We start from the raw sequence: 10,669 nt of genomic DNA on the forward strand, positions 1-10,669 counted from the left end.
CAATGATGCCGATAGGAAACCAGCACAGAAAATCAGAAATGGCGACAAAAGACAGTTTTTTGGCTACTGCTAAATCTTCTATTCTTCTTTTACGACAATCCGTATTACTTTGATTTTTAAAGACTTTAACTTATATGTACTCTATTTGTATTTATATACATTAATATAAAAAAAAACAATATTCAAACACTTAAACACACAAGGATAATAGTTTATTCAATTTTAAAAATTTAATACACATAATGTATTTATCAATTTCAAAAACGTAAAACAAATGTATGTATCAATCAAATTAAATATTTAATGTACACCAATAAATTTAAAACAAGATTACGAAGACTGGTTGTGTGAAAACACAAATCGGAATTGGTTGCCAAACTGGTGCACTCATCAGGTCAAATGTCGGGTCACAATATCTTCAGAAAGAATATCAGTATATGTGATCTACAGAATGTAAACAACTCTATCTATATCTCCGCCAATGCTACTAGAAAGGCTGGTACGTATTAAAAATTATGAAGATGTTATTTAGCGTGAGCCTAAAAGAACTGATGTTATTGACTGATAATCTATGTATTTCTTATATACTATATTGAAATTACTATCTCAATAATTGGACAAAAGATAAAAAAAAATATTTAGGTCAAACTTGGAAATGTTGCCCGCCAATACTTTAAGGATTTGAGAAAAAAAAAAGTCAATTTACAATTATATTTTTAAAAAACGTTCATTATATGTCAATATTTTTTGTTTACATTTTTAATACCACGTTATAATGGAGAAGAACATATACATATCGACTATACATATATAAATACATGTGTGTGTAACAAATTATTTATATTCAGATATTGTCATGCTTATATATCAAACAGGTATGTTAAAATGGTAAAAGCTAATACACATAGAAAATTTTAATTTCGCTCATTCAAAAACACTTACAGCTGCTAAATATTTGACTTTTTATGAAGTTTTCTTTTTTACATTCTAGATTATTCCTTTCTACTCGACATTTAATTTGGTTTGAATTTTAGTAGCTTTCGTCTTATAAATTTAAAGTTTATGATTTTCCACGTTTTCTGAATCTGAAGAAAAGCTATTTATTTAAATTCACTAATTTTATTTTTTTACAACTATTTCACTACCAATTACATAGTAATTAAACTGGTTTCAGCAGTTCTTTCTAAATTAGCTGAGCATTTTACATATAGTGCAGGAATTGTATAAATAATTGGATTTAATGCTGAATTTATGGGTAAAACAAACACAGCAAACCAAGCGTATACATCGCGGTCAAATGTGTGTCCTTTCATTGAAAAATAGCCAATGATGCCGATAGGAAACCAGCACAGAAAATCAGACATGGCTACAAATGCCAGTTTTTTGGCCACAGCTAAATCTTCTAATCTTCTTTTACGACAATTCTTTAAGAAAGACATAGATTGTTTTCTTCTGTAAATGTTGAAAAAGATGGCGACTTGACCGAAAGCTATGAGCATAAATAGAATAAAATTGACTCCGACATAAACTACAAACGAAAACTCCCAGCCTCTGAAATGATTAGAACTAAATGGAAGAGCCAAACACAAACTGTTTGAAGAATAAATTTCCCAATCCGATATTATTAGAGGAATAGCTGCCAGGACAATGCCAACCAACCATGCTAATATTATTAGAATACGAGTCAAATTTTTTGACAATCTATATTCACCAAATGGATAAGTGATACTTAAGTAACGGTCTAAAGTTATCAAACAAATAAAGAATGTTGATGTTTCACTGGAGAAAGTTGATAAAAATCCAGAAAGCTCACACATCATTCCATTTCTCCAATGTGTCTCTTCCAAGACATACACATCTTGATAATAAATATCAGCACTGGAAATTATTATTAAATATATCCCCATTAGAAAATCTGAAAATGCCAGTCCTGTTACAAAAATACCGTAAGCATTTCTGAATATTTGTCTGTTCAACATTAGTCTGTATGCTAATACGATTCCATTTCCTACAATGGTTATAAATCCAACAATCCATATGACAAATCTCTTGAATACATCACCAACAAGATTTTCACATGAAGAGATGACATCGATGGGTCCATGACATTTGTCTAAGGATATATTCGAATTTAAAACTTGATGACAACACAACCGAAAGTCACTTGTCCACAGTCCAGATCTAATAGTTAACCCTTTAAAGAAATTTTTCTCTATGTTTGAGATCATTACTTTTTGTAAATACAAATAATGTAAAACAAAATATTCGGGAATTCCCATATCTTTAAATGTAGTTATAAATGTATTTTTTAAACTTAGTGATTTTAATTGTTTTAAATTATGAAAAGCATTTAAAGGTATAGCATGTAGACGAGTATTAGACAAATCGATTATCTCCAATTGGTCTGGAAATTGAAAATTTGCATTTATGTTGGTAATTGGATTGTTAGACATATTCAAAAATGTTAATTTTTTCATTTGATAAACTGACTGAAAATATTCACTGCTTTCCATCTCATTAAAACTTAGATCTAATCTATATAAATGAAAGAGATTCCAATGTCTCATCGCTAGATCAAAATGTTTCAATTTACATTCCATTGCTTCCAATTCGAGAATATGTATTTTAAAAAAGAATATTATGATCAAGTTTGGAAAAATAACATTAGAAATATTGTAAAGTTCCAAGCGAATTGAGAAAAAATGAAATTCTGATACATTGTCGTTTTTAAAACTCTTGCTAGAAACACATTTGTATTTTGGAGGACATATTTTAGAACATTTGTAGTACTTAGTGATCAAAGTGGAATACCATTTTGATGAAATGCACATCTCCATAAACGAGAAATTTATATTGCCATAGCAAATTTTTTGTCTCAAAATTAGCTCATCCTCTCCAAATCTACAATCATTTATGCCATCACCTAACTGGTCAAGTCGTATGCAGTAAGATTTCGGACATTTAAAAAAGTTTTTAGGGCAGATAAATTTTTCACAGTTTATTAAATTTGTAACCTGAAAACAAATTGGCCCTAGACCATAAATACATTTATAAGCACGCTTAGAACTGTTTTCACATTGTACTTTTTCGAGAGATACATTTAATGTAGACAGTGTACACTCAATACCAATACTATCTAATTTTGTATCACTGTAGTAGTTGCCTGAAACATCATCACCACTTTCGTTTTCATTGAAATAGTTTTCATAGCTGCTGTTGTGCAGACATTTCGTTAAATTATTAATATTTTGGAACACAATGTAATCTTCTTTTTCAAAAAGAATTTGCGTCACATTGGTTTCCGTATTATTTGAAAGTGCAGTGCAAACTTTGTTACTGTTTAGAGGAACTAAAATGTTGTTAATTTTACATTTTAATTTTTTCAAGTTTGTAATACCAAATTTCATAGAATTATATTGAGGTCCTTCAAAAAACAGCTGTGTTACACTATATAAAGTATTACTGCTTATTAAAAAGCCCACGCTACTATCATAAAATATATTTTGTATTATTTGTTTTTGTGGAAAATGGGTATGACACTCACATATTATGATTGAATTTTTTATTTGAGCTCTGCAATCGATTTCTTTATAATATACAGTTTGATTGGTGTTGCTAATAGCAAACAGTTCATAGTCTGTATCATACTTTGTAGAAGTTAAGACCAGACAAGTTTGAGGAAAAAACCTGTGCTTTGACATAAATAAACATTGCTGATCCTTTTTTCTGACGAAATGTTGCAAGATAAGAAATCCAGATGACCATCTGGACGGATGTTCACAGAACAATAATCCTGTGTGCAAATGAATTTTACTTAAACCATTCCTTGAAGAGACATCTTGAAGATATTGAAATATAAAATCCAATTCTTCCCATGTTTCTAAAGAAACCATATAGTTATTTGGAATTTCGGAACAATACTCAAAGGCTTCTTTCCAACTGATTTCTGAGACGCTGAAATTGACGTGATAAAATGACTGAAGAGTGTTTTCAGTCGTGTAAGATAAATCTTGTGTGGTGCATTGTGTATCGTCACAAATCTTGGAATAAAGTTTATTTAACCCTATAAAATTATTTATAACGTCACTAATAATAAAATTTTGCTTTAAGCAATGAAAAGTTCTTGAAGAGTTTAATCGATATACAATAAAATATATATTTATATTAGACGCTCCTAATAATTCTTTTGTAACATTTTGATAGAACGAATCTTTACAATTAAAATCTGTGATATGAAATATAAAAGCAATTCTTGTAGCACTAACTTTTTCCTGACACCATTCTTTAGCTTTTTGCACTGCTAAGAATCGATCAAATTGTTCACTGCATTTCATTTTAATTGAGTCAAAGAAATTTTCTTTATAAAAAAAGTCTCTAATATTGTAAAACCCATTTTCTGAGATTGTCATGTACGTAATGTTAGAGATCTTCCAGTATTTCTGAACACGCAGATATGAGACCAAACTAGAAATACCACTTAGCTGAGATAGATCGTGTCGACAGTCAATGAAAATCAAAAGTTCTGTTGTTTTATAGCTGCAGTCCTTTAAAGGGAATGTGTCCAATAAATTCACTGAAACAAAAAAGTGCATAGCTTATCAATATCTTTAGATATAAACATTTATATCTAAATAAATGGAAATAAATTAATATTTGAAGTTTTAATTTTAAAAAAAAAGTAGCTTCTGCAATGTCTCAATTTCAACCAGAAATAATAAATGTTTACAACCTAATAATGTGATTAATGTTGATACATATTAATGCTAATGCTGAGATGTAGAGAATGAAAGTAAAATATAAAGGCTTGAAATGTAATGCGAGTCAACAGAAATTATGTAAACGTTGATTTTTGTTTTAAAAAGATGTCTAATACAACAGAAAGAAAAGTGTTTTATGAATAAATGCTGGATATGTAAGTGAGCAGCAGAACCCACACGGCTAATGTAAAAACCTTTCTAGTTGTGATGACACTAAAATGAAGAATAACAAGGTGGATTTGTGGATACAATATATGCGAAATACAGGCACAGTTTGTAAGAAGAATAAAGATACAACGTAATGAAAATGGCTGTCTAACTCAGGGGTTCTCAACCTGTGGGTCGATTGACAATTTTCCAGGGGTCGCCTAAGACCATCGGAAAAAAATGACCAGTTAGGTGACGGCATAAATTTTGTGTCTAAAATTCTAGTCATTGTTCAAAATTGTTCTGGGTAGTTACTATTTGTTCTATTTGTCATTCAAAGATAGATGTTCAAACAATTGAATCAGAATCTTTACAAACATTAAGATAGTCGTAGCATAAATATAGAAGAAGTAATTTATAGTAATATAGTAATATTTCATCTTATTATTGAAGGAAATATTTTAATTATTTAAGAAATCATGAAAATTGATCTTTGAAAAATACAATAAAATGAGGATTTTAGACGCTATGATTTATTTTCATAGTTAAAGCAAGGAAATAAAATAATCCCAATGCGTCATTGGAAACTCTAAATTCGTTGGTCCTATGATCTTGGGAATGGCGATCTCAAGAAATGATTATTTTTCTTGTTTAGGGACCCAGGCTTGAGACTCAGTCGTAGTCATGCCTGATTCACAGTGTTTTGTTTGGGTATGTCCCGTGCATCCATGGCATCGGGTTGTAGGCTCTGTTTCGTGATTGATATATGGCACCGAGTTTAAGATGTGATATAATTCATTGCATAATATGTATAACTTGTGTTTCCTTTGTAAATACTATTGACCTTTATTCATCACTCATGTCATAATATTTCATACATTCATTCAATTGTTAAACGTACAATCTTGTTGTTAAATAATGTACATTAACTTACGTTGTCATTAATATCGTTTACGTTGAACAACTGTTGGTATTCACTACATGTTCAGTTGAATAACCTTTACTCGATGTTAGCAAGCCACAGTTGTTACGCTAGTATTATTTGTTTTATTTGCAATGTTCAGGTTGGGGAGCTCGGGACCGTGTGTCATACTCTAACTAAACTGTTATCCCAGCCTGACATTTCCCACAAACGCAAGGCCCTAAATAAAAAAAAAATACCGAAATATATCTCTATTTAAAAACGTTATTTTTTAACTAATCAGATGAACAAGTTTTTACAGTATTTTTTTATTGATATGAAACTTTATTTTTACACTCTATTTTTTTTTCCGTGGAAAAAATGTGATGGAAACATTCTCTATATTTGACATACATCTAAATCTCATCCCCCAAAATTGGTAAGCCTCAAACTAATACCCACAGACCGCGGGTCATACACAACAAGTATAATATATAATACATAGCAGACGATAAGATGCATACGATACAATATGACTCGAAGCATTCGATTCTCATTGTGTGAATCAACTAGCCATATGTTACCCGCGGTCCTCGGGTCTCAAAATGCGTGTTACTGATCTATGGATGGATAACCCCCCTACGCTAAAGGAAACCAATTTTGCCATTTAACGGCTCGCAAGCGGAAAAGCCCAATGAGCTGACTCCATTCCCGCAGAGGTCTACAAAAAGGTGGATTAGCCCTGATTGAAAGACTTCATGAGCTGTTCTTAATTATGTGTGAACAAGAGTAAATACCACAAGACTTTAAAGATGTCACTATTGTCCATTTATACAAGCGAAAAGGAAACCGCCAAATCTGCGACAACCACAGAGGAATATCTCTTCTCTCTATTGCTGGGAAAATCCTTGCACGCATCCTACTAAATCGACTCATGCAACACATATTTTGTAATTTAAGCTATGTTAATTTTGTTTCCCTTATGTAGTCTTGAGCTAAGTTTTAATCTGCGTCTTTCTGGCATTTAAGCGTGGGTACGCTGACCTGATTTGAGATAGGTACGATGTCATCATTTTGTAAACAATGAGGTGTCACTAGGGACGTAACAACTAAAACGTCCGGAACAGACGTGGTATCAATTCAAATACAAAGCTAGGGATCTATCTAGCCGTCATCCTCCCTACATTGTTCTATGCCTTAGAAACGTGGACAGTGGACAGAAAACGTGCAAAGAAACTGAATCACTTCCACGTGACATGTCTAAGAAAAATGCTGAATGTCAAATGGCAAGACAAAATACCAGATACTGAAGTGCTTCGAAGAGCGGGTCTGTAAAGCATCCATACAATCCTGATGCAGTCTCAGCTGCGATGGGCAGGACACGTCTCCAGAATGGAAGACCATCGTTTCCCTAAACGACTCTTGTATGGCCAACTAAGCGAAGGAAAGCGCTCCCAAGGTGGTCAAAGAAAGCGGTTCAAGGACAGCCTAAAAGCTTCTATGAAGGCATTCAGCATAGACCCAGGCACCTGGGAGACAGAGGCACATGACAGAGCATCATGTCGACGCACTGTGAAAACTGGCGCACAGATTGCTGAGGAAAAGAAAACCACGCTGGCAGAAGAAAAACGCCAGAAAAGAAAAGCAAGACCCACGACACTAGCTCCAGCTGGAATAACCTGCCCAGTGTGCAGCCGAAAGTTTCGGGCTCACATAGGTGTCACGAGACACATGAGGAGGCATTAAACCCCAGTGCAAAGCCCTCAGCCCCCTGAATGACAAATTGGTCGTCTTCGAACCACGATGGACGAACTATATATATACATTAAAATAGTTCGTGGGAAGCGTGGTCGAGAGGCTGAGTACGCTTGATCTTGCTTGTCTTGGCTACCTATGAAGGAGGCTCGAAACTCGACACTCAACTCAAGTTGAGCTGTGTTTACTAAGCACTTAAAGGCAGCACGGAAACAAATGTGAATGGACCATAGCGCTCTGAACATTCTATACGCATTAAAGTAGCGCTATATAAAAGCTATAATAATTATTACAAAAAAAATAACAAAATAATAATGTTATAAATAAAGCAAATGCGTAAATTTAAAAATAGTATGAATAGAGCTATTAAGATAGCTAATCGACCTATATCCATTTTTGTTACAAAAAGATTTGCTTGCATATATATTGAGATCTACATCTAGACTCTAATATAGTTTTTGACCTAGATTAAACTTAGATTCATTTGTTTAAATTACGTAAAATACATCTACTTTCAATAAACATTCTTGATCTATCAGTTTAAGGTTGAATTTAAGGTTCAATGAGCTTATTATTTTGTTAGTATATTTAAGATCACCCATATAGAGCCTCATTTGCCTGTCCAATCACAGCTTGTTTTCACTTCGCATGTAAGGTTTGCGCGACACATGAATGAAACTTTTATAATGTCTGTCAACACGGCATTGCAGCTATAGCAAACGAATGGTGAAAAATGCTTTAGAAAAACAAATTCGAATGTTAATTTGATTAAAATATGAAATAAATGGACTATAATTAGTATGCTTATGTGTTAAAGTATAAAACTATCTTTGCGAAGAGAAGTTCTATCATCTTAGAGTTGAATTGTTTTAGACCTAGAAATGTGTAGCAGTTCCGTCTAGTCTAATAAAAGAATGTACACCAGGACTTCTAATTTAGCAGATATAAGGAACAAATTTATGTAAAAAAAATTTAAAAGTTAAATTTGAGGATTAATTTTATCGAATAACGAAATCAATAGACTATATTTGGTCAAACGGTTTTGATTTCTATTCGTCAAATACATACATAAATTCATACATACTCCTTACTTTCTACTTTATAGTATAGATATCTAAGATACACTACACACGATACACAATATACGGTATAAGATACACAAGATACGTTAAGCTACTTTTGATACATAACATACGATACAGAGGATAAACAATTTTCGATTCGCTACATTCGGTACACAAGATGTGATACACAGTATTCGATACCTACCGACGATACAAAACATTTAATAGACTACAGACGCTACACGTACAAAAAAAACCCCCACAAAATACGATAACTACGTTCGATACACTATATACAGTATTCAACAGAAGGCATTAAATGATACTCATCAACGATATACGATAGAAACATAGACTAGATAAAAATATTCGATACATACCGAAAAAGAAATGAAGAAGAAGGCGAAGAAGGAACATCCTATTCAAATAATGTAAACTAAGTCAAAGTATATTTTAACAAACTTGAATGCGAAGACTCAGCTACGAACAAAATGGTGCAATAGTGATAAAGAGACACTTTTTTACTGGTTGAAAAATGAGTTTAAACGATTCTCGGGGGTTAGCGTTTTTATATTCTTGTTTCAGTGTGTGTCATCGATGACCTATTATTTGGTTGGACTGTTTGTGGCTTTTTTGTCCAGTGATTCCCAATATTTTTTCAGTATGAGAGAGGGAGTATTAATACAGTTTCAAATCTTGTTTCACGCGCTGTATCATTACGGCGTTTAAAAAAAACAAACAAAGCAACATCCTTGGCAATAAAAAAATATTTACTTCGGCTTTAATTTGTACTTCTGAACATGTTTTGGATGATCGGATAGCATCACATGCTAGAGGGTATAATATCTGATTTATCGTCTCTATATTCAGAGGTTTGCGTTTATGAATCAGTAAAATCCTATACAAAATGCTAGATTTTGGGTTTTGTCTTAATGCAAAGCGATAACTAATGAAGACTGCATAATGGAAGGTTTAAAGCATTTTTGCTCAAAAGAAATTTAAAAAATATACAAAAAGCGTAAATATTATCACACAAACACAAATATAGATCACAATTATTTTAGCCATATTTTTCATAGTCTTGAAAAAAGTAATAATGAAACAAAAAAATACTAATGACAATGTACATTATCATAGATCGTTTATAATGTGAACCACAATTAGAATCTACAAAATATGTGTGATATGTACGTACAATTTGCATTCATAACATATATACATGAAAATCGATACTAAAACATTTTGACCTTAATTTAATGTACTATAACTTAGAATGCACATTTCAACCACTCATTTTGGCGTTCATTTGTTATTCCCTACAAATGAAGAGCTTAACCTATCCTGTACTATTAACTATATCTCTCCTAACTGACGATACCAATGTTGATTTCGCCAGAATGTGGTAAATAATTACGGAGAGAAAGAGTTAATCACCAAACATGTTTCTAAAAAAGAAAACTGTTCCGAATGGGCCAGACAAAAAAACTTTCCGCTAACATCACATGACTTAGTAAGACTAAATAATCTATACTATAAAGTAGAAAGTAAGGCGTATGTATGTATGCATGTATGTATGTATGTATGTATGTATGTATTAATGTGCCAATAGAAATCAAAACCGTTTGACCGAACTTGACAAAACTTGGCATAAATGTTACTTGTGTACTAACTTAGACCCTAGTGTATGTATTGTAGCCCTAACAGAAACTTAAGACCCTCAAAATAAAAGTTGTCTAAATCTATTAAACTATTAGTATTTAATAAATCTAGGCCATGTTTATCATGGTTACATAAGAGAAGATCGAAAGGATCTATATCAACATCTAATTTTTAAAACTATACTTTGCAAAGATAGTTTTTTTTATTTTAACACACAAAACTTACAAAATATAGTCTATTGATTTCATTATTTAATAAAATTAAGCTTCAAATGTATCTTTCAAAAGCATTTTTACATACAAACTATTAAATATCTTCCACACGTGTTCTTATATCATTTTCAGCAAAGTGTCGAATAGCAACTTCTGAAACTACACCTAGTATTA

General features: G+C 32.0%; 1 protein-coding gene across 1 annotated transcript; it reads right to left on the minus strand.

Annotated features, from left to right (window-relative positions):
• Nucleotides 1-205: 205 nt before the first annotated feature.
• On the minus strand, nt 206-9,600 carry LOC106073638 (uncharacterized). The gene is made up of 2 exons (XM_056013435.1): nt 9,005-9,600; nt 206-4,573 (listed from the first exon to the last, which is right to left on the minus strand). The coding sequence occupies exons 1-2, from the start codon at nt 9,039-9,041 to the stop codon at nt 1,149-1,151; spliced, it is 3,462 nt and encodes a 1,153-aa protein (XP_055869410.1). The 5' UTR covers nt 9,042-9,600; the 3' UTR covers nt 206-1,148.
• Between the last annotated feature and the right edge of the window lie 1,069 nt (nt 9,601-10,669).

This window comes from Biomphalaria glabrata, chromosome 16 (assembly GCF_947242115.1).
Source record: "Biomphalaria glabrata chromosome 16, xgBioGlab47.1, whole genome shotgun sequence".
Taxonomy (NCBI): domain Eukaryota; kingdom Metazoa; phylum Mollusca; class Gastropoda; family Planorbidae; genus Biomphalaria; species Biomphalaria glabrata.

Bases quoted from the DNA above. Each gene is read 5' to 3' on its own strand.
- LOC106073638 (XM_056013435.1), bottom strand. From the start codon at position 9,041: ATGTTCCTTCTTCGCCTTCTTCTTCATTTCTTTTTCG. The intron at 4,574-9,004 runs GTATGTATCGAA...TTTTTGTTTCAG, and splicing joins TCTTCTTCATTTCTTTTTCG to TGAATTTATTGGACACATTC.